The sequence below is a fragment of the Python bivittatus genome, unplaced genomic scaffold (assembly GCF_059951505.1).
Source record: "Python bivittatus isolate LINGU-HERP-01145 unplaced genomic scaffold, Pbiv_v1 ctg000570_np1212, whole genome shotgun sequence".
Taxonomy (NCBI): domain Eukaryota; kingdom Metazoa; phylum Chordata; class Lepidosauria; order Squamata; family Pythonidae; genus Python; species Python bivittatus.
In genome coordinates, this window is record NW_028277097.1 from 25,157,445 (window position 1) to 25,181,210 (window position 23,766).

Here is a 23,766-nt window from a genome sequence, read left to right on the forward strand (position 1 = left end):
GCTTGGGCTTCTCAGGCCGGGAGCAGCTGGTTCTCTGCCCGCCGCCCGATGCCATCCGCATCGGGGGCCGCGGATCCGCCTGCGGCCGGGTGGGTGGCGAACCGTCGTCCCCCCTCAGCCCAGGAGCGATCTTGCCGCGCGGTCCGTGCTTTTCCAGGGGGAGGGGGGAGGGGAGGGGATCGCGTTGTGGGGGCGGCTTGACTGCGGCCGTCTGGAGCGCTGAGCCACCTTCCGGGCCCCGTGAGGAAGGGTCCTCCTTCGCCGCAACGCTGGGCGGGCTGGCAGGCGGCTGGGCTGGGCTGGGCTGGGCTGGGCGCGGCGCCCACCTGTCTGAAGTCCCCCGGGCGGCCTCCCTGCATCAGCTGGCGCAGACGCTGGTGATGGAGACCCCGCCAGCAGCGCCGGGGTCCACCAGGCCGAGCTCCTCCTGCTCGTTGATGCAGAGCTGGTAGCCGCAGCCCTTCCGGCGAGGCAGAGGCCCCACCAGCCCGGCTGCCTCTGACTTGGCCCGGGGCGGCAGCAGGAAGCCCACGCTGCCGGCGATCAGCATGTGCCAGATGCTGTGGATGTAGAAGTAGTTCTCTTCTGTCTCGACAAAAGCGTAGAGCAGCACGGCGGAGGCGGCGATCAGGGCTCCGGGCAGGAGGTAGAAGGTCCAGCGCTGCCAGGTGGGCGGGTAGCAACGCCGCCGGCGGACGCCGCGCACCGTCTGGAGGTGGAAGGAGGTTGGAGCCAGCTCTGGGCAGGCCCGGCCAAGGAGCAGCTGCTCCTGCGCCTCCGGCCACGCCTCCCTGTGGTCACTGCCGGAGAGGCCTGGCCAGGACGCTTGCTGGAAGCAAGGCCCAGCCCGGTGTTGGGAGCGGGCCTGGGTGCTGCCGCCTGGCCTGGAGGAAGAGGGGGGTGCAGGGCCCGGGCTCAGCCCCTCTTTTCTGCCATGAATCGCAGCTGAGGGCAAGGAGTGGGCTGTCCCAGGGGCTGCTGCTGCTGCGGCCCCCGGAGAGGCGCGTTCGAGGTCCTCGCTGGCTCCGCCTCTGGGCCCAGCCAGCCCGGGGCCCCAGGGTAGGGAAGGGTGAGCAAAGGGCCCGGGGTCTTACCCAAGCAATGGCCATGACGCCTACGGCGAAGAGGCTGGGGCCCAGCAGGTTCCAGAGGCCGTGCCGGTCCAGCTGCAGGGCCATGGAGAGGAGCATGGCTCCCAGCAGGTACAGCACCTGCTCGGGGAGAAGAGCATGAGTCCCTCCCTGGGCGGTCGGTCTGCTGAGCTCTGCTTCAGAGGCACCTGCCTTCAGGCCATGGCTTTCTGGAGCTACAGCACAGCCGGGCAGAGCAGCCCCTGCGCCATGCTGGTCCTGTGTCCTCTTTTCCCACAGCCTGATCTTCGCCAGACGTTTCAAGACTCGGGATGCCGACCCTTCCTCTGCTCGCCCTCCCTGCCGCAGGTGGCCTGGCAGCAGCCCCCTTGGCCCTGTTCCAGGGCTGGCTGGCCGGGCACGCCAGGCTCACCACTCCTCCTCACCTGCGGGGCCCAAGCCTTGCGGCTGCTGGTTCCCACTTGGGCTTCCAGCCCCACCGCCCTTTCCCTTCTGACCCCGGGAAAAGGAGTGGGTGTATTGCCCACACCTGGCATTTGCGCCACATGGCTGGGAGAGTGTGGTTCCTCTGGTGGATTCACTCCCGGGAGGGGGCAAGGGGGGTAAAAGTTGAGATGGTGACAGAATGTGTTTGTTCGCTGGACATCTCGCCTTTCCTGCCTGAGCCAGGGCAGCATCCCTCGTGATTCCTCTTCCCACCCAACCACCCTGTGAGGTAGGCCGGGCTGGGAGTGGCTCGCCGAGCCTTCCTGGGAAGCACCGCTGGCCTCCCCACCTGCCCTCTGTGTCAGGCGGCAGGCTTCGGACCCCGTGATCCTTTTCGGTATTCAGTATTAAAATGCTTTGCTGAGCTTGCCCCCGTTTCCTTGGGCAAGACGTCTTGTCTGTGCAGTGCGTTGCATGGCCTCTGTTGTGTCAGGGACACAAATATTGGGAGGAGGGAGGGGCTGCTGTGGCCCAGGGAGCCCCCAGGCCGTTAAGCAGGCATCCGCCATCTCCCCCACCCAGGTCCCATTTAATGCGCTTCCAGCCCAGAGTTGGAGCGCTTCTTTCCAGCCCTTCTCCCTACCTGTTTGATGACGGGCTGGAGGCGGGCCATGGCAATGACGGTGACCCAGACAGACATGAGGGAGCCCAAGAAGTCACAGAACTGCAGCACGTCGTAGTCCATGATGCAGAAGACCACGATGCCCGGCTGGTCACAGGCGTGATAGAACTGGCAGAGGGAGAAGGGGGTCATGCCCAGCAGAATGGGGGCTGTTAGCTTGCCCCCAACCCCGGGCCAGCCCCCTGCAGGATCCCTCCAAGCAGCCTGGCTTCTCCTCTCCCTGCAATCTGGCTGGGGGGGCTTGCCCTCTGTGGCTCCCTTCTAGGCGAGACCCCTGGGGCCTCGATGATTAATGATTCAGGGGCCCCTCCACTGAAATCAGGTCCCTGCATGTAGAAAAATAGCATGTCAGAAGGCCCAGCCCGATCCCTCCTCTGGGATCTCATTTCTGGATAGCTCCAGGCTATGATAGTACCTCCGCCCCCCCTGCCCACCTATGCAGGTCCGAGATGAGTGTGCCCCCGAAGATCTTCCTACCCTGGTGAACGGCCAACATGCTAGCCAGTCGGGCTCCCTGATGGAAGCAGGAGCTAAACATCCCGGCTCACACCAGTGCAAAGGGGATCTCAGCTGGCACTGACTGGCCGGGAGCCAGGTGTGTGTGCGTGTGTGCGCGGTAGGGGAGTGTCGGCTCTTGGGGTGGCTGAGGGTGACGTGGTTGGGAAGGAAGAGGCGAGGCAACCTCGTGCTGGGAAAGGGGCAGCGGGCGTTCAGTTTTGCCAGCGGAAGAGCCGCGTCTTTGGCCAAGAGGGCGAGGGCGCTCCTTCGGGGGTCAAAGGTCATCTGACCAAGCGGGTCACCAGGAAGCTAGCAAAAGGGAAGAAGGCCGATGTGCTGGTCAATCCGTGGCTTAAGGCCACTGGGGCGTTGAACCAACTCAGGCAAGCCACCCGAGGGCCACTCAACTCCTCCCCCGCCTCGGAGAAACCACCGCGGGAGACCGCAGGTGAGAGCTGGGATGGCGGGCCCCTTCCTGCCTCCCCCCCGTGCTGTCTCCCTCTGCCTTGGGGGCCCGTCCCCTGTCCCCTGGCAGCCTCACCGTGGAGAAGAACATGGTGAAGACGTAGATGGCTGCCTCCAGCAGGTAGCCAGTCCGCACCGCGATGGCTACTGGCGGGACAAACATGAGGTTGCTCAGGCACAGGAGGAGGGTGGACAGCAGCTGGAAGCCGTAGGAGAAGGCGGCTGCGTTGTCCGTGCAGCCCCAGCCGCTCCAGCCTGCAGGGAAGGGTGGCCTCAGGGCTGGGCACGGGGCTCCCCCGGCACGCGAACCCTGTGCCCAGGAATCCAGGGGGGTGGGCCAGCTCCCTCCCAAGCCCCCAGGAGTCACCGGGCAGCGGGGGCCGGGACTCGTCCTTGGCGCTAGGAAGAGCGGCAGCCTGGAGACGTGGGAGTGGAGCCCCCTGCCGAGCCCCCGGGCAGCCAGGCACAACCAGCCCTTCGCTGAGGGGCCCAAAGGGGGAGAGCCACGCAGCATGGCTCAGCCCCTCCCTCCGTGGCATCCGCTCCCGAGGACCACCCTGCCCACTCACCTGCTTTGCACTCGCAGGCCGCGTACAGGTAGTTGTTGGTCCGCAGAAGCTTGCACTGGCCGTAGGGGCCGCAGTCATTGATGCAGGGGGAGAGGAAGGCACGCAGGTACACCTCCGCGGTCGTGTTCCCGCAGGACGACGGCCTGCAGGGGAAGGGAGGCTGGGTCAGGAGAGGCCTCCCTTGTGGCGGCGTCCGAATCCACTGCTTGGGACAAGGCACCCGAGGACCCGGCCCTAGCGGAAGCAAGAAGGGCGCCAGCTGGTAGAAGAGGAGCTGAGCTGAGCCAGCCTGCGCTTGGGGGGCTGGGGCTGGTGGGGTGTGCAAACCGCCAGCCGCCTGGGTGGACCCAGAGTCTCCCCCGCTGCCTCTAAAACCTTTGCTAGGGTGGCTGGTCCCCGACCAGAGGAGCAGGCCAGGGAGGGAGACCATCCCTCTCCGTGTCTCCCTGACCAGGCCTGGCACCTGTGGTGGGCACAGGGCTGCCCCTCAGCTGGCAAGGCCTGCAGCCCTCCACCCGTCGAGGATTCCTCAGGGATAAGGCCGAACGGTTCTCGTGCTACATGGCCTCCGTGTTAACATCTCTGCGGCTGAAGCAGAGGCAGGCAAGGCTTTGGTCTGGGGCCCAAATGGGTGCATTCGCAAGGCGGGTGCCAATGCAGCCTTCCTTTCCCCAAAGCCAAAGGGCACACGCCAAAGCTGCCCACTGGCTGGGTGGCTCCAGTGAGAGGCTGCCTCGCTGAGGGCTGGTGGGGCCTGGCTTTGCAGCATGCCAATTTTCTGTTTACGTTTTTAAACATTCCAGGAATCCTCTGAAGGAGTCAGGCAGGATAGGGAGCCTGGTGGGCACTGCGTTCTGCCTGTTCCTAGACCACGGCACCAGGTGGCTCCCCACATCGGAACACGTCTCGGCTCCACCAGGAGGAGCACCAGGAATTCAACTCCACGGCTGAAACGGCTTTTATGGCAGCTCTGACTGTGCCCGGTGGATTAGGGAGCCGCTTCCACGTGTTCTCTCAGTGCTCTGGCCCTAAAAGACATTTCAGCCCCTGTTGCCCGGTCACAGTTCCTGCATATTTCTGCCAGGGTCACCTGCCTGATTCTCTGCAAGATGGCAGCTTCTCCCTGCAGGAAGGGGGCGTGAGTAGGGAGAGAAATTGGGCAGAACGCGATGTCTGCAGGGAGCTGGCTTGTCTGGGGAGGGCTTGTGGGGCCCAATGGAAAAAGAGGCTGTGGGCAGACAGGGGGCTGGGCCTGGGCCTGGGCCTGGGCCTGGGCCTGGGCCTGGAGCAGCCCTGCACAAGCCCCCCAGCCACCCTGAGAAAGGGGCAGTGCCAGCCTTCAGCATTTCTAGAGGATGGTGCTCAATTTGTGGGGGTGGCAAGGGGTGCCTGCTTGGGAGAGGCGTTTTGGGAGGGGGGGAATGTTAAGCACCATCTTCTCCATCTCCATCTCGACCACGACCTCCTCCTTCATAAGCAGCCCTTTTAAAAAAATAATACTGGTCTCTGTTGAGTTTGTGAAGGCAGAGCCAGCTCCTGCCACTGCCTTCTCCTGGGTGCCTGCAGGGTCAGATTTTTTCTCTCGGGGCTGTTTGTTCCAATGACACAAAGGTGTGTTTCTCCAGTTCTTGAATTGATGCCAACGTCATTTGTGCTCCAGTGGCCATGCTCCAACCTGCATCGGTACCAAGGCTGGAAGTGGTCCTGTCCTGGCGGTGTGACCGTGGGGCGTTTAAGGGCAGCTACTTTCCCCCGTCGCCTCTGGGTCAGCTGCCAGCAGGAAGCGCCACCACCGATCGCCCTTCTTGAAGGGTGGCAGGGTGGGCTTGGGCAGGTGTGGGCAGGGCCCATGGTGGCGGTTTGGGCCTCCTTTCCAAATGCCCAAGGGACAAGTAGCAGAGGAGCTCCAGACTGGTGACCTGTCCCTTGGGCTGTTTCTGCACATGGGTCTGCTGGTTCTCAATAACCTGGGTCCATTTTAAAAAACAGACTTAAGATAAATGATGACGATATATTGTTTTAAAAGAAATCCCAGCCAGAATTTTGAGGAAAAGAATATTTTTTTGACAGATTCACTTAAAAGAAACAGGCATCCATTCCATTGGGATGCAGTGGAAGGAATAATTGTGATGTACCACCAGAAAAGATATAGATTGAATTCTGTACTAAAAGCAAGAGAGTTTCATGAGAGATAGAAAGATAAGTGTGGAGAGACATAGTTGGAAGAAGAGGAGGGGGAGAAACAGCAACAAAGAGAGGAGATAGAGGAAGTTACTACAACATTAGGAGCTACAGCTATGGACTTCTCAAAACTTACAGCATAATTATGGAGCTTAAAAGTTTAACTTGGAATATAAATGGATTAAATTACCCACAAAAAAGGAAAAAAGGTCTTTATTTGAAAAAATTAAAACGATGTGATATGCTTGCAAGAAACACACATTAAAGAAAAAGATAAGAAATATTTGGTATACAATAATTTGGGAGAAGAATTTATTTCAGCAGGGGAAACCAAAATATTTAGTTTCAGCAGGGTAGTTTTGTTTATAAATACAATTTTACAACCAAAATTGATATTAAAGGACAAGGTAGATATATAGGAGTGGGAATTATTTGGAATGCTGTAAAGATTGTGGTTGTGGCTGTCTATACACCTAATAATAATAAATCTTTTTTAACAAACTAATAAGTTAATGGAGATTAACTATGAAAGTTGGTGTCTGTTAAGGGATTGGAATGGTGGGGCATGTCCACAAAGAGAGAAAATCTCAGTAAAAACAAAATAAATGCAAGGTAAGCTCCCTAAGATTTTTTTTTTTTAATGGTTGAGAATTTTTAACTTATAGATATTTGGCGACACTGTAAATGGAAATGCAAAAGAATATACATACTATTCTGAGAGACATAACTCATTGTCGAGAACTGATAAGTTGTGGATCTCTAAGAACTTAATTACATGGACCGATGAAACAGAGGTATTACCAAGAACTTTTTCTGATGATAATCCAGTGACTTTAAGAAGAAATTTATATAGAAGGAGAATGAATTAAACTTTGTTGCATGATGAATTAATAGTTAAGGATTGTAAAGAACAAATAAAATAATTTTTCAGAATTAATTTGAATAAAGGTACAGAAACAACAATAGTTTGGGATGCAAGTAAAGCTTATGTGAATGGACAATTTATCCAACAGAATACAAAGATTACAAAACAGAGGAAAAGATGCAAAAGATATTACCTGAGATACAAAGGAAAGAAAATGAACTTAAAAAATCAAAAGGAAACAGAAGCATTTTGAAACAAATTAAACTTCTACAAGAACAATTTTCCATGCTGACAATTAAAGAAATACAAATAAAAATGAGTTTTACAAAACAAAAAAACTTTGAGCTAGCAAATAAACCAGGGAAATAGTATATAAGTTGAGGAAAGAAAGAGGAAAAAAAATGATGCTAAAATTGCAAAAGGGAAAAGAGATGATAATATGGAATTGCACGGAATCTTTGAAAAAATTATGGAAAATTATATAAAGGTGAGGAGGTTCAAAAGGAGAAAATAGATAAATATTTGGAGAAGTCAAAGCTGCCAAAACTACATGAGCAGCAAAAACAGGTGCTGAATGGCCCTATAACTGTAAGAGAAATAATGGAAGCCATAGAAAAGAGTAAACCAGGGAAAGTACTAGAACCAGATGGACTGTCTGCATTGTATCACAAATATTTTGAAGATGAATTGATGCAGCCTTTACAGACGATAGTGAACTTCGTTTTGAAAAAAAATGATTCCAGAATCTTGAAAAGGAGCAAATAGAGCATTAATACATAAAGAAGGTCAAGACCCAACTTTGCCAAAAAATTACTGTCCAGTATCATTATAAACAATGACTATAAAATATTCATGGCAATTTTAGCAGAAAGAATGAAAGCTGTTGTGGAGAATCTCGTACATGAAGACCAATGTGGATTTTTACCAAAAAGGCAAGTGAGAGATAACATTGAAAATGTTAGGCTTAGAGCAGCATAATGACAAACGAGCAATATTGATCTTTCTTGATGCCGAAAAAGTCTTTGGTAATTTGAACTGGATATTCATATTTAAAATTCTGGAAAGTATGGGCTTAGGAGATAATTTTATTAATAGGTAAAATCAATATGTACATCACCAACAGCTCAAATAATAGTTAATGGTGAGCTGACGACCACGTGCAGCAACATACAAAAGGGGACAAGGCCAGGACGCCCACTCTCGCCACTGCTGTTTATTTTAGCATTGGAGGTTCTCACCAGGGATACAAGACAGGACGACAGGCTTACTGGAGTGAAAGTTAAAAAGGGGACATGTAAAATAAGGGCATTTGTAGATGATCTTGTTCTGATAGTAGAAAATCCCCTGGAAGGGATAGAAATGCTAATGGATAAATTAAAAGAATTTGGTGAACTAGCTGGATTTAAAGTTAATACAGAAAAAAGTAAATGTTGAGTAAAAATATGCAGGTGAAAGACCCAAAAAACTGATTGATAAAATTAATTTTCAAATTGAGAAGAAGGTAAAATACTTAGGTATTATCATGAATAATATGAACTGCATGCTCTACCAAATAATTATGTTAAGGTGTGGAATTAAATAAAGATTTCTTAAACTTGGAGAAGTTGAAATTACCATTGTTTGGTAGAATATCAGTGGTAATGATGAATGTATTACCCAGAATGTTTTTATTTCATACAATACCAATACTGAAAAATGATGTACCTTTTAAACAATGGCAAAAAGACTGATCAAAGTTTATACGGCAGGATAAAGAAACCAAGAGTAAAATATAAGATTTTACAAGATGCAAAAGAGGAGGATTAGGGTACTCAACCTTAACTTGTATTTTGCTGCATGCTGTTTGGTATGGATGAAGGAGTGGACATTGTTAAGAAATAACAGAATGTTGGAATTGGAAAGTCACAATCTGAGGTTTGGGCGGCATTTTTTTTTTTTTATGGCATGACAAAGTGAAAGTGAATGTAGACTTTAGAAATCACTATCTGAGAAATACCTTATTAAGACATGGAATAAATATAAATCCAGGCTGTGCCTGAAGATATTATTATTACTGACATCCACAGAAGAAGCTTTTTATAGAAGAGAAACAGCAGATAGAGAAAGATGGTTAACATATGAGGATTTATTAATACAAAATAAGGGAGAAATTAAGATGAAGGCAAGAGAACAATTAGCTACTGAAGGACATTCTTGTCAGTGGTTTTCTTAGATGAAAGAGAGGTTTAATATGGATAAAAGGACAATTGGAATTAAGAAGAAAACTGAATTTGAAGTAGAGTTATGTACAAATGATGATCATATAATAGCTAAAATGTATAAACAATTATTAAGATTTGAAACAGAACGAACAGGTTAAAGACTGCATGGTAAAATGGGCTGCACATTTTGGTTATAATATATACCCAAAAGTACACATGGGAGAAAATGTGGGAAACTGGTATTAAATTTACATTGTGTCATATTTTAAGATTTTTTTTAATACAATGATGTATCATTGGTATTTGACGCTGGTCAAGCTGTCAAAAATATATAAAGGAATATCAAACCAGTGTTGGAAGTGTCAAAAGGAAGTGGGGACTTTTTATCATGCATGGTGGACCTGTGAAAAAGCAAAGAAATTTTGGGTGCAAATCCATACAATGATGCAAAAGATATTGTGGATTAATATTACAATGAAAGATGAATTGTTCGTACTGGGTTTTATGGACACTGAATTAGAAAAGAAATAAGGGGAAACAATACTATATATGGTAACTGGCGAGATTACTTATGCACAAAGATGGAAGAATAATGAACTACTGTACCCACAGCGGAAGATTGGAGTATGAAATCGGCAGAGCTTGTAGAAATGGCAAAATTGACTAGTTTGGTCAGGGAAAAAATGATGAAGACCTTTTTGAAAGACTGGAAATGGACTTTGTTGAAAGAAGAAAAGGCCGAATTGACGCTTTATGGATTTTGGGACTAGAAAGGGTTAAAAGGGAAGGGGAAGGGAATTACAGAGCAAGGGGAGAACAAAAAGAGAGAAGGGAAAGAGCTCCATGGCAGCTACTTGATAGAAAGAAGGGCGGGAGTCATAATTCTATATATTTTTTCTTTTCTTTCTTTCCTTTTTCTCCTTTTTTCTCTTTCTTATCTTTCCTTTTTTATACTTTTATTTTATTAAAAATTGTAATAAACAGTAAAAAAATAAAATAAGACTGGTCCAAAAATAGCCTCATGGGGGAGTGGGAGGGCATAGCAGAGGTCCAGAGGGAGGCCAGAGGCCCCGCTTCTTCCCAGATCTGTTCCCCATCACCGCCCGTCCCCTGCACTTTTGGGGGTGACAGACTGGCAGGCCTGTGCTCAGAAATAGCCACCACAGATCATGGGCACAGGGGAGGGGCTGCAAAGAGCATGGAAGATGCCCCCACCCCAATATCTCTAGGCTGTACCCATGACCCATCAGCAGAGGAAACTCTCAGAATTTTTGTCAATTTCACTCAGCTCCCAAATATCCTTTGCAGGTACCTGCTGGACGTGTCTTCTCACAACATTTAGCGGGGCATTTTGACATGAGGATCAGCCTTAACTCAAACTGGAACTACAGAAATGGCAAATGCAGAAGTTAACAGTGTGGAATGTCTCCCTTCTGCTGAGAGTTTTCTCCCAGTTGCGGGGCATCCCTGCCAGGCATGAAGGGTGGCCTCTAAGCCGGAGGAGGAGAGAAAGCAGCAGGTTTGCCCGAATGGGGAGGGGTTCTTCGCTGCCAGCTCCGGCCTTGGACCGGGGCCATCTCAAGCAGCAGGCACTGGTGCAATTCACCTGGCTGGGCCCAGCGGCAGTTGCCCTGTCTGCTTCCCTCTGGCTCCCTGGGGCAGTTGGGGATGCCCAGCCTGGTTGCCTTACCTTCGGTCCATGGCACAGAGCGAGCGCAGGCTCAGGTACCAGCTCCCCGTCTGGGGGTAGGGAATCCGCAGCCGGGCGAAGGGGGAGGTGGCGTTGATGGACAGAAGGAACCCAGCCAGCAGCTCTGCCAAGGAGAAGCAGCGGCTGAGGCTGGCTCTCCTCCCCCGCCCCTTCCTGCCTTGCAGAGCGCCTCTTTTGCAGGGGTGCCCCTTCACCTCTGCAGCAGAAGCCCCTTGCAAGCTCAGTCCCGTGGCTGGTCACTGCAGAAGTGCGTGGCCTGGCCTGGCCTGGCCTTACCTGTCTCACAGGTAACTGAGGAGTCCCCTCCTGAGGCCAAAGGCACCTCGTGGTTCAAACACGCGAAGATGGTTGCATTCTCCCCGCGCAGAGAAGACTAAAGGAACAGACACGATGCTGTGTTACCATCTTGTACAACATCTCCTCTTGCTCCCACAGCTCAGTTCTGCCCCCTGGCTGCCTTGAGGGTCCCATCTGGGGCAGAGAGTTGCTGAAAGAAGAAAGCCACGGAGGCTGTCTCTCTCGCCCAAAGCGCTGGGCTCCCAGCCTGCGTGGCTTCCCAGCTCCTGCCGCCCCTCTGCTCCTGGGCCACAGGCCACACGACCACTGACCACCGCTGAAGCCCCCCAGACCAGCCAAAAGGGCTGGCCCAGGGCACCTCCCAGCTGCAGACGCACCACGTTCAGCTTCAGCTCCAGGTTGAGGATCCCGCCACTGTCCAGCACAGGCAGGAGGCTGATGGCAAAGACGGCCGGCCGGTCAGGGGGCACCGACACGTTGGGGCCGAAGAAGATGTAGAAGTGCACTGAGAAGGTGTCCAGCTCATTGCGAAGAGTAGGCCGGGTGGGCCAGCAGTGCTCCCTGCCTTTGGAAGGCATGGTGGGTGTGGAGGTGGCTGGAGGCTGGAAGCTGTTGGGGAGGGAGGGGGGCAGGATATCTGCCAGCGCCAGCCCTCCCGTGGAGCCAAAGGAGTGAGGCATGTTCAGGCGGGAGCCGGGTAGCTGGGCTTCACTCAGGCCGGTCCGGGAGCAATCTGCCAAGGGTGGGGGCACTTGGATCATGGCCCACTGAGCAGCCCCTCATACCAGCACCCCTCCCCCGCTTCCCTGATGGGCCTCCACCACTTTGATTGGGCAGCCTTGGGCCTCCGTCCCAAGGAGAGCTTTCCTTGGGTCTCCAGACCTTTCCCCACTGAAGCCTTCTGCCAAGATGTCCTCTTCCCGTAGGGCCTCCAGCCGACCCAGCCCCGGGCCTGGGGCAGTCCCCTCCCTCCCCACATCGCCCCATCGTGGCAGAGAGGTGGGAGGGGCCAAGCGCTTAGCAGTCCCAGAGGAGCAGCCCCGCCACGCCCCGCTCAGCCCTGCTGTCTCCACAAGGCAAGGAGGGCAGGCAGCCCCCCGGCTTTCTTGCAGCCGAGGAAAGAGTGAGGTGCCCGCCCTCGACCCCGCCGTAATCTCCACTCCCGCCGTTCAACCTGCCTGGGTGGGTGGGAGGCTGGATCAGCCCTCGAGGACATCCCACTCTCGGCCTGGAAACCCGGGCTCGAGCGGCCGTCCCACCAAGTGGGTTTGCTCCGTGCTGTGAAGTCTCCCCAGAGCCATCCTGCGCCCCCGCTTCTGCCCATCCTGTGCCATGCTCCTAGCTGTCCCTGAGGCACGGAGCTGGCGCTTTCCAGCCCAGGAGCAACGTCCCCCGTGGACCCAACTCACCCTGCAGCTGCACCACCAGCTGGAAGCGGATCCGGTCGGGCAGCGGCGGATGCTTCTCCACCAGGATGAAGTACCAGTGTTGCCAGAAGGGGAGCTCCAGGGCAAGGTGGCAGGGCAGCTGCTCCCGGCAGTCCACGGCTGTGGAGTTGTGCAGGGGGGGGGCCTTGCCACGCACTTTCAGCCCCAGGGGGCAGCCTGGCACACTCTGGTTGCCTCGGTGGCAGTTTCGCAGCTGCACAAGCACCCTGGAGGTGTAGCTGGGAACGAAGACCCTGGGGGTGGAGGGGAAGCTCTTTGCCCCGTCCCTTCTGGGGTTTCTTTCGGGACTGGCAACTGGCCCTCCCTGGCACTTGGCTGCCACTCCCAGAGGGTGACCTTTCAGCCAGCCTTTTCTGCACTTTTGGGGCTGTGGGGGAAGGGAGGGCCTTAAGGAGCCCTTTCTTCTTTGCCCTTCATTCTTGCCAAAGCCCACTCCCCCTTGGTGATGTCCTGACGTGCCCAGCATGCTTCTTGCTGCCTACAAAGTGGACCCCCAGACTCAAAAAGGTTGTCTTTTCAGGTGACCATTTCCGAACTGGGAGCTGTGTTTTGACCTGGAGCCCTGGCTGTGGTCTGCGGGGGCATCACTGGGGACTCCAGGGTAGACCCTAGGGGGCCCCCTTCATTCAAGCTTCTCCAACATGCTGGGGAACATGTCTCAAGCCCCCTTGGCTGAAGAGGGCCTCCCCATCAGAAATAAAGGTTCATGGAGAGGAGTCAAAGCAGGATATTTTTGGGGGGTGGGAAGGAGCAGAATTCTGGATTATGCTGTGGCACATCTTGCAGACCCTTTCCTTCCTTTCCTTTTCTTATGTTTTCTGTGAATTTCATCATGGAGGTGTGTCTCTTTCACAATCCCCTTGTACGATATTATGCTGCTTTCAAAATACCTGGGACACATCTTTATTCCCTTGTCCCCCCGTCTTGTTCCCACACCCCAAGAGAAGCCTCATTCCATGGCCAGGACACTCACTTGTAGAGCAGGGAGCGATTGTGGGGGGAGAGGACGTGTTCAGTCTCATAACCTGGGTGCAGGACCCCAATGCCCACCAGGCGCTGGACGATGAGCTGGGGCTGGAAGAGATACTGGCAGTCCTCCGCAAGTCCCTGTGGGCACAAGGGGGCCCTGTCAGGAGACACCCGTCCAGTCGTCCCCCAGCCCTTCAGGAAGACCCCAGGGTGCCTCGTCCAAGAGGCAGGAGGCAGGCTGCTGCTCTCAAGATAGGCGTGGTGGGAATGCCCTCCTGGTGGCTCCTTTCCCCACAAGGAACACCCTTCCATAATCCCTACCCCCCCATCCCGTCTGTGCGCAAAACCCGTCATTCTGGGCTCTCTCCGTGGAGGACCGAATATCCTTTCCTGAGCAGGCCAGGGAGCTTAACTGTGTGCCAAGTGAAGACTTGGAAAATGTCCATACCCTCCCACAGGAACGCCCCCCGAGCTACGTCCTGAGACTTCTCACTCCCCAGCCAATTTTTCATGGAGGGGGGTTACAACCACAACATCTTCTTTGTATTAAGACGAGCTGTTGGCCTTTTTAATTCCACGGTGGCCATGAACTGGGCCACAACCTCCATCATCCCCACCCAGTGCAGCAGATTACCTGCCACGGCTTCCTCCCCGGGACTGGATTTGGCTCCCCCAGGCCCCCCAGGGATAGCCAGCTGCCCCTCCTGGAGCTGGAGAGCCACAAGGTCTTCCCAGCCACTCACCTTGACTGAGATCTTGCCCTGTTCTTTGGGCAAATGGGCAGCCAGGAACCAGTCCCCGGGCAGGGGACTGGTGATGTTGAAGACTCCCGTGGTCCTGTTGGGCAGCGTCCAGGTGAGCGTGAGGGCAAAGGAGCCTGGCACTGCCGTGTCCCTGGGGAAGTGCATACCCAGGGGGTTGATGACTGGCGGTGCCCCTGAACGGAAATACCTGCCAAGGAAAGACCCAAAGGTGAGAGTTGGAGACAGGAGAGCCCTGGGCACTGAGTTGGGGGGATGGGCGAAAGGCCTGGGGGAGGGGCTGCAAGAGAGAGGGAGCTGGGTTGGTCTGCCAGGATAGGAAACCCTCCAGCCCACCCTCTGCTTTGGGCCTGGAAAGCGTTCCCTAGCAGCAGTGGTCCTGGCAAGACACTGAGACCGCCAAGGATGGAAATCGCATCCCCCCACATTTCCCTGACTCTCCCCCCTACTCCTGAAAGTCCATGGCTGAACCAGGTTTGGCAGGGATATCCTCTGGCTGGCTCTCAGCAGTGGCCCTGGCTGCATCCTTCGGGCACTGGGGAGGGTCCTCTGGCAGGGGTGGGCTTGGCTGCTCAGGGACCCTGCAGGAAAGCCTGGGATGAGCCTCAGAGCTGCCCGTGCTGGCCTGGAAGCCGATGGCCGGGATGAGCTGCTCACCGCCCTGTGCAGAGGAGCAGCAAAGGGACTAGGCCAGACATGCAACATTTTGGAAACCATGGGAAGACCCTGACATTCTAGGAAATACTGAAATATGTGCAACATTCACTTTGTACCACCCTTTACAGTGCATTTTTGGTGGGGGATCTTTTAGGCATCCTTGACTCCCTGCAGCTACGTGGACAAATCCCTGCAGTTTTCATGGCAGCATTTTTGGAAGTGGTTCACCCTGGCCTGCTTCTTCCTGGGCTGAGGCGGAGGGGCTGGCCCAAGGCCCCCCAGCTGCTTCATGCCTCAGGCAGGACTTGAACTCAGGGCCTCCTGGTTTCTAGCCTGGGGCCTTAAACACTGCACTGAACTGGCTCTCATTTGGTGTATTTATAAAAGTATAATTTTGTTAGACTGTCATTGTGTTTACCAACTGAATTTACTTTAAAATGTTTTAATTTTGTTACAAGTAGAATGCTGCAGATCTCTAGGGAGCCTAGGATCTCTTAATTTTGTCCATCAGATGGCTGGAAAAAATCAACAACACAGGTGGAAGGGTTCTGGTCTTTCAGCCATGCCTCCACCTGCATCTAAATCCAGCAACCTCTTTTTGCTGCAGATGTTATGTTATGTTATGTTATGTTATGTTATGTTATGTTATGTTATGTTATGTTATGTTATGTTATGTTTTGTTTTGTTTTGTTTTGTTTTGTTTTGTTTTGTTATTATTTGGCAATTTGCGATCCCCATGGCATCACCTTCAACTCACCCCCGCTGTCCCCCCTCCCCCCACAGCTATTTGTCTTCCATAGAATCTGCTCTGGAGTCGAACACAGCGCGTTCAGACGACCTCAAGCTATAGCAGTTGCGAGGCATGCAAAGTTTGGCAGGCTTCCCTGCGCCAGGGCAGGTGGGACTGGCCCAGCTCCGTGGGTTGCTATGGGCGCGCCCTCCTCCGGTCCCTGGGCACCTCTGCCCCGGGGAGTAGGACAGCCCGGCTCTTCCAAACAGGATCCCCTTCCCTGCTGGGCTGGAGCGGTTTTAACCGGGATGGCAGAGCTGAGCAGCCAAGTGGGGAGCCCGCTCTTCCCTGCCAGGACCGACCCGCCGAACAGCTGGCCGGGGGCTTGGGTGCTTCTGGAGGTGCTGCGCTTCCAGGCCTGGTCAAGGGCCGGCCCACTGGCCTCCTGATAAAAGGTCAGTGAAGTCCAGCCCATAAGCAGAGTGGCACCGAGTCCTCTTTCTTCTGGGGGGGAAAGGCAGAGGCCCCTGGGGGAGCCAACCACCCTGCTCTCCTCTGCCTGCAGGCTCCCTAGGGAAGGTCTTCCTCTTATGCTGTATCCAAAAATGTCTGGGGTGGACCGGGAGAATAATGCAGAGTGCTACTGGGAGATAGGTTATTCCCAAAGAAAGTGTTTTATTGGAGGGCTTTTGAAAATTCTTTCCAAAAAGGTGCCAATTTTTTCAAGACAAACCAAGAGGCTTGGAGGAAATAAAAGATGAAAAACATGCCCGCTCCCCCCCGCAAGGTTTTCGGTTTCTCCTGAGTCTTCCTTCCTCTCGAATTGGGCAGAGTTCCCCTTTCCACCTGCCTGCCCGCTCAAAGCAGCCGGCAATGCTGGGAGCCAAAAACTCCGGGCGGCTGGCGAACACTGCAAGTGGGATGGGCCAGGCAGGGCTTGGAAGGTGCTGGGCCTGCCGATCCCCTGGAGGACGTGGGGGCCAGTTAAAGGAACCACTCCCAGACAGAAAGCAGGAGCCTTACAGATTTGCCAGGGCCGTGCAGCCTGACCCCGGTGAGAATCGAGGCCCGGGAGTCTCTGCAGCCAGGAAGGCCTGAATCCCCCCGGCCCCTGACTCACACGGTGATGCTCCGGTCCGGGCATCGGTCCCCAAGGGTGCCACCCTGCTCTTTGAAGGTGACCAGGTTCCAGACGGCCACCGCTGTGTCCTCTGGGATGCGGAAATGGAAGAGCTCCAGGCTGGTGAAGGAGCGGAAGGCATTCAGCTTGCGAGGTGTCCGGGTGAAGTAGTCGGTCACGAACAGCCCATCTGGGGAGAGAGGGGTGGCGTGGATAGTGGCCGGATGGCTGATGGGCAGGGCATGAGGCACAAGGCCGTCTAAGCCCCTGAGCAGCAGCCATCCAAGCCCCGAGGGGCCCAAGATCTGGGGGCCGGCGGTTAAGAGGGGCCAGCTGGTTCCCTGGTTCCCCCAAGGGGCGGGACCACTCTTGTCCGCGCAGCCCCTGGCACCTCCGTCCCAGAGCAATGGCTTGAGCACCCCCCCGTGGGGCTGCCTTCCACTCCCCCCACCCCGCCAGTACTGGAGAGCCTCTCGTGGCCGAAGGACAGCCAGGCGCCTCCAGAGCATGGCCCGAGGATGCAGCGGTCAGGCGCCTTCCTCACTGGCCTCCTCTGGTCGCAGCGCTTCAAAGGTGAACCAGCAGAAAGTTCTGTGGACGAAGTGGCCACCCCAGGAAGGCTCAGAGCCCAGTGGAGCTGCTGCCCTTCCTTCGGTTCTGTCGCCAAACCACTCCCTGCTTCCCCCCACCCCACCGGCAAGCACACTTACACCCTCCCTATAAGGAAAAACTATCTCCCCTGCTGGGCCTGCCTGCCTGCCTGCCTGCCTGCCTGCCTGCCTGCCTGCCTGCCTGCCTGCCTTCTGGAAGGGGTTCGAGGGCCCCTCCCCGCCACTCAGGGCGGCAAGGCACTCCCAGCTATTCCCTGTCTGAGGAGACCGGTGCCAGGGAGATGTGGAGCCTTCCTGGCCTGCCATCTTTTGGGGCAGCCAAGCACCTCTCAGCTCCTCTCTCAGCTGTCTGTCGCCCCCAAAACACACCCACCCCACTCCGGCTGCCCCAGGTTATCTGGGAGGAGTGCAGAGCACCCTTCCCTTCTAAGAGGGACAGCGCTGACGGCATGCCTGCCCAGTGAGCGGAAGATCAGGACGCATTTCCAGAGTTGGGGAGGCTGCTCTTGGGTGGGTGGGCTTTCCTTCCCCCTGCAAGACTGAGAGATGAGGCCAACTGACAAGGACAGAGACAGTCTGCTGGAGAGGGGCGTGTGTGTGTGTGTGGGGGGGCTTTGTTTCATGGCAAACCGGGAGAAATCTGTGTAGAGAGAAGCGATGCGCAAGTAAATATACCCTGCCTTTGCCTGGGTGAGAGTCTCCTTCCAGCTACCCCAGTCTGTTGCCTCAAGTTTCCCTCTCCCACCCGAGGAGCCACATGGAAACTGCCTTCTTGGGAGTCGGGGCAAGGTGCCTGCTCAGGCCTCCTGCTCCATCAGGCAAAGGTGTTCTGCCTTCTCAACAGCTTTTTTCCCCATAGGGCCCAATTCCCTTCTGTGCCTGAGATAAATGCCACTGGATTCTTGAGTTCAGCCTGGGATTGTGACATCTAATTAACAGATGTCACAATCCTAGGAATTGTGGGATTCCTAGGAATCTGGAATTCAGTCTGGACCCTGCTTCCCTGTAACTGGAATCCATTCTTTGCTGGAACTAGAGAGAGCAGGTATGGACCCTGTTCTGTGGGGCACCCTGGGGTTAAAATGTGTGTGTGGGGGGTGAGGTGGGGAGGCTGTTAAGCGGTGTTTTACTGACTCTTCCCCCCCCCCATGTTTTTAATTGCTTTAACCCAGTATTAGATCTTGTAAGCCACTCAGAGTCTGTTGGAGTGGGCAGCCATAATAAATGTAAACAACAAACAAAATTGAAAAGGGCTATTTTATCCACCGAGTCCTGCTGTGGAAATTGCTCCCAGAGGTGCTCCTGCCAACCCTCCTGCAGGCACCATCAGGCCGCCTCCTCCTCCTCCTCCTTGATGGCTGGAGTGTTTCCTGGACTGGTGACTTCTCTGTTTAAGTAAAATGAGTGCGTCGCAAAAAGGCATCCACAAAGAAAGCCGTCTCACTCGTTCGCACCCGGTGCCCCTCAGATGTCGTGGGGCAAGCTGCCAGGACCCTGGACAGCCAGCTGGGGTGGAGGACTGCCTGTCCTCAGGCCACCCTGCTCTGAGCTTCATTGGCAGGGCTTAGAGCCCTACCCACGAGCCTCCACTAGGCAGAGGCCCCCGGGACAGGCAAGACCAGTGGGCTGCCGGGTGCAGGCCGCGCCTCCCTGAGGAGTGAGCAGCAGTCTCCACGGGGAGCGCAAAGCAGCAGAACAGGCTGAGCCTCCCCAAGCAGGACTGGGCTGGCTTATCCTTGCCCATCCCACGGCTCCATCAGAAAAAGATCCAACATTCACAGGATTTAGATGGAACTAGCTGGCTGGCTGGAGTGACACGTACACTAGCAGGTAAAACCAGGTTAACGAGACACCATTCCGACAATCACATAGCAAAGGTGGGCCCTGCAAAGAAAAGGATTCTGATGGAATCTGATGGCTTGGCTCACACCATACAGTGGCTGGATTCCCACAAGAGCCTGGACCACAAACTCCCCAATGCCATTTTAACCTGAAATGAAGAAGCGAGGAATGCTGACAGTGCAACCAAGAGTGAACTTTAAGCTCAGTTTTGGAGTGTGCCCTTGCAGGGAGACAATCTGGCCCTGAATTCTGAAGTGTCCCTCAGGCCTGGTTGGTGCTGCCATCATGTTGAGCCTAATGAACATCTGGGACACGGGAAGTCTGTCCGCTCCTGATGGGGAGTGGAGAGAAGCCAGGGAGGCTCTGGGATACTAGAGGTGTGGAACAGGTGGGCCATCAGCATCACTTCCTCAAACTGCTGCTCCTTTCCTTGGGTGCCTAGAAGAAGCCAAGAATAACGGGGTATCCTGCACATAGACTGGATGGGAAGCAGGCTGAGACCTTCAGTGATGCATCTCTGTCATGGCTACATAGAAGCTGAGAAGGGAAGGGAGGACCAAAGCAGGACCCAGTCCATGACATCAGATCCATGGCAGCTTGGCCGCAGGACTGCCTCTCACTTTGAGCGGTGTACGAACTCTCAATGTGGAGTTTGAAATGCTCCCCTCCCCCCTGTTTCTTCCAGGAAACAAGACTCTTGGTTGGACAAACACAAGTTTAACATGCTTTGGAGGTGAGCTTGTGCATTCGACATCCTCAGAGAAGACAAAAAGCTGATGCATAAATTAGGATAATCTGGAAAGCCTGAAAGCTTCCTTAGGGGAAATCCCACCAAGAGCCATCCAGGGTTATAAGGAAGATGGAGGGAAGGGCTTCCTCCTGAAGAAGGGTGGCTTTTCCAGGAGAACCTCCATGGCCTGTGGATCCACTAAGTCACATCCTTTGGAATGTGTGTTTGGAAGGGTGCTGCACCCAGATGCACGTGGCAAGAACTGTGAGCCCCCCACCCCCCACCCCTGGCAGAGCCTTCACTTTGCAGCACTGGTGCTTTGAATCAGCCAGAGGGCCGTCAGCCTCTGCCATCGAGTATAATATTCCTCCTCCTGAAAATGAGCTCCTTGCTGAACGCCATCAACTACCAGGTAATTAAATGTCCTGGGATGCGGGTCATAGCATTTTTAGATCTGTGCAGGCCTCTCCTGGGAGCTGGCAGGCAGGCAGGCAGGCAGGCAGCCCTCTGTGTGCGGAGTGGGAAGAAGGAAAAAACTTCGGCCTGCGAAGCCGAAGACCAGGAGGGCAGTGCCAAAGGGGAGCGGTGCCCCTGGGGTATCTGCTGGCTGCCGGGGGACCTTCCAGCAGCGACTGGGCTCAGACACGGTGGGTGGAAAGGCACGGAGCCGCCTTGTCTTCGTTCAGGGGCCTGCTCCAGGGCTGCTCGGCCTCGGGAGAGTGGCTTCGCCCCCTCCGCCTCCGCCTCCGCCTCCCCCCCCGCCGTTTCTCCCCCGCCCGCCCCCCACCTTAGCAGCACAAGGTCTTTGGCCGGACCGGAAGAGGGCAGTCCTGCCCTGGAGGCGGGGGGCCGCCGGGGGGCAGCCAGGCCTGCCAGTCCCAGCAAGGCCGGGATGCCCCGCGAAGCCGGGCGGGAGGCGCTCACGTCCCGCAGCGCCGCTGCTTTCCTTGCCTTCCCGCGGCAGCGCGGCGCGCTTTCAGCACCGCGGCGCGGGACAGCGCCGGCCGGCCTGCTCGGGGGGCCCGGGGCCGCCGCCCGGAGCCCCTCTCCCGGCTCCTTCAGCACCAGCGCCCGGACAGCTCCCGCCGGGCCCAGGAGGAGGGCCGCCTCCCGCGCCCTCCCGCGCACTCACCGGCCGGGGGGCCCAGGCGGAGCCCGGCGAGCAGCTGGAGCAGCAGCTGGAGCCGCGCGAGAGCCGCGCCGCCCATACCGAGAAGTCCGCCCCGGGACGGGCCGCCGCGCTCGGGCTCCCGCAGAAGTGGCCGCAGCCATGACGTCGTCGGGGCCAGCTGCCGCCCGGGCGCCGCGCCTTCCCCATTGGCCCGGCGCGAGGGGCGGCCCGGGGAGGCCGCGGGCGCCCATTGGCCCGCGCAGCCGCCGCTCACCCGCCCGCGGAGCGGTCACGGCTCCGCCCCCCGAGTGGTTGTGCGCCTGCCCGGCGGCGGGGCGAGGGGTCTCTTCAGCTGCGCGCGGGGCGCTCGCCGGGAAGCCGCGGCTTGGCCAGCGAAGGGCAGCTGGCGCCCGAATTGGCCGCGCCCCGGAGCCGAGGACCGCGGTGGTTGCGTCCCGGCCCCCGGAGGGCGCCCGCAGGCAGGCCTGCCCCGGAGGGGCGCCCGATCCGGCCCCAGCGGGGGCGGAGCAGGCCTGGGGAGTGGCCGCTGGGACCTGTAGCTTGAAACGCCGCCTCCAGAGCTGAGGTGCGCCCCTCGGCAGCACTTTCCTGAAGGGCTGGGCTGCCAAGCAGCTGGAAACCTCCCTTGGCCGGTTGGACCTTCGCACTCACCGGTGCCGGTGGGGCGAGGCACGGTCGCTTTCTTCGTGCCTCCCACTAACCGCAAACCGCTTCACGATTTAGCACAAGGTGTGATGCCACGATCCCCGTGATCCCGGTGCCTGGGTGGACGGCAGAGAAAGACGGGTTCCTTGAGCTGGCAAGAAAAAGCCAGCGTGTTTTGCCATCGCAGCCTTCCCTGTCTGGGGGGCGCCTCCGAAGAGGAGGCGGCGGCCCAGGCCTCTGAGGGAGCCCGGGACAGGCCACGGCGGCCGAGCGCTCGGAGGCCGAGCTCTGGAGCAGCAACAGCAGGAGCGGATGCCTCTGCGTGCAGTAATATCTACGGCCAATAGCAGAGCGAGCCTTTTAGGACCATCAGAGAGGCTGGCTGAAAGTCCAGAAAAAGGCAGGCGGGGAGTGCAGCTGACTCTGAACTTCTTTACTTGTTTCTCCAATCATTGCATGCCGCCTGCTGCAAGACTCTTACCACGTAAGACCATTGAAAGCAACAGTCCAACAGTTCTGCTCTCACAGTGCTGTCACCAGAGGATATGCCCCATTTCCCCCTACCTATCACCAGGGAAAGGCCATCCTGACTCCAGGGCATGCAGTCCCAGACTGAGGGGGCTCCTCTTGAGAAGGCCCTTCTGGGCCCCACCCCTGGCTCTTTAGGGTGTCCTCTTTGGCCAGAAGGTCAAAGGCTCTTCCTCCCGCAAGGCTGGCAGCGCTGCCCTCTCTCTCAAGGATGAATTCAGCACCCCCACGCTGCTGCTGTCACCTCCTTTCAGGCAGCCCATTACCAGCCGAGGAGCAGCACAGATCTTACCTAGAGGAAGCTGAACTCACTCCCCAGAGGGCTTAGTCCACTCCCTCCAGCGCTCAGAAGATCCCTGAACGGCACTGGCAAAATAACTTGTATTTTTGCCAGGAATACAAGGACCTTTCGCCAGGGGTTGATCTGACCTCATCTAAAGCTGTGGCTAGGAGCAGGAGAGCTCATGAGGCCAGGAGGGATAGGCAGGGGTGCGCACCTTTTCCTTGTCTGCCAGGCATTGGCCCCCTGCAACTAGCATCCTGGTCCCTCAGCGGGTGGGGTAGTGGTGCTGTGCTGTGCTGTGCTGTGCTGTGCTGTGTGAGGGAGGGAGGGAAAGAGAGAGAGAGAGGCAGTGTAATGTGAGAGGCAAATTGTAATGGAGGTTGAATTACAGTAAAGAGACAAGGAAAAGCTGAGGAGGAGGAGGGGCCTGGAGAAACCAATTGTACCGGGACTGGTTTTGTTCTTGCACCAGCTGAGAAGTCGCCACAAAGACCCTTCTGCCCCCAGAGAGGGACTGGGTGGTTAACTGGACGCAAGCATAATTGCTGGAACCTCCAGCAGCATGGAGGGTGAAGAAGACATGCTCTGACCACTGTTCCTAATGGAGCCACAAGGATAAGGAGGTGGACACTAATCCGGATTTCCAAGAGACCGCCCTGACTGTGAGCAGTGAGATGGTCCTTGTTGGTGCCAGAAAGGGAGACCTTCCTCCAGAGATGAGAGCTGCGGCCAGTGTGAAAACCTGCCTCAGAGCCCTGAAAACCACTGAGGGGCCTAAACTAAAAGATCTATCAGACTGACCTAGATTGGACTGGACTGTAAGGCTGGGGTGAGAACTGGGGTGGGCTGAGGATGATGTCCCCATGGAGTGAGGGGGGGAATCTTACAAGGGAGGCATTTATGCTGAAATAATCTTCTAAGGTGGTTTCCCTGTCCTGGAGGCAAGCTATCGAGCACGCTGGTCATGTGGTGAACACCGGGCCTACGTGACATGATGGTGCTTGAGCAGGCAGGGCTGGTCTATATCACTGACATCTGCTGGGAGCCACAAGGATGGAGCCCTGTCAGGAGCGAGGGGGAGTTGACTGAGGAGCTGAGGGAGTGACCAGTGAGGCAGCTAGCTTGTCAAAAGCAGATGCCCCGGCAAGCACGTGTCCGATCCCACGCAGTGGCAAAGCATCAGTTCTTATTCTGTCCCCAGATTCCCAGCTGGTGGCCTTCTGAAGATCAGTCCAGGACATATTAGGGAAAAATGGCAGAACGAAGCACCTGCAGGCATGCTGGGCGACTGCGCAGGCTTATTTGCAAACTCAGGGAGGCAGTG

The 23,766-nt window shown here is 55.7% G+C and overlaps 1 protein-coding gene across 2 annotated transcripts; it reads right to left on the reverse strand.

Annotated features, from left to right (window-relative positions):
• Nucleotides 1–358: 358 nt before the first annotated feature.
• Nucleotides 359–21,794, reverse strand: TMEM8B (transmembrane protein 8B). Of its 2 annotated transcripts, none has more exons than XM_088152942.1 (13): nt 21,638–21,794; nt 16,672–16,861; nt 14,147–14,354; nt 13,408–13,541; nt 12,396–12,667; nt 11,364–11,719; nt 10,966–11,062; nt 10,669–10,792; nt 3,732–3,874; nt 3,239–3,417; nt 2,161–2,307; nt 1,095–1,211; nt 359–709 (listed from the first exon to the last, which is right to left on the reverse strand). In XM_088152942.1, exons 3-13 carry the CDS (start codon nt 14,309–14,311, stop codon nt 359–361), a joined length of 2,085 nt encoding a protein of 694 aa, XP_088009068.1. In that variant the 5' UTR covers nt 14,312–14,354; nt 16,672–16,861; nt 21,638–21,794. The 2 variants fall into 2 exon arrangements, with proteins under 2 accessions (XP_088009068.1, XP_088009066.1); XM_088152940.1 differs by lacking the exon at nt 21,638–21,794 and adding an exon at nt 20,987–21,148.
• Nucleotides 21,795–23,766: the final 1,972 nt, after the last annotated feature.

Bases quoted from the DNA above. Each gene is read 5' to 3' on its own strand.
- TMEM8B (XM_088152940.1), bottom strand. From the start codon at position 21,062: ATGGGCGGCGCGGCTCTCGCGCGGCTCCAGCTGCTGCTCCAGCTGCTC. The intron at 12,668-13,407 runs GTGAGTGTCCTG...CTCCACCCCCAG, and splicing joins AATCGCTCCCTGCTCTACAA to GGTCTTCGTTCCCAGCTACA. The intron at 1,212-2,160 runs GTAGGGAGAAGG...CTCCCCGAGCAG, and splicing joins TCCAGCCCGTCATCAAACAG to GTGCTGTACCTGCTGGGAGC.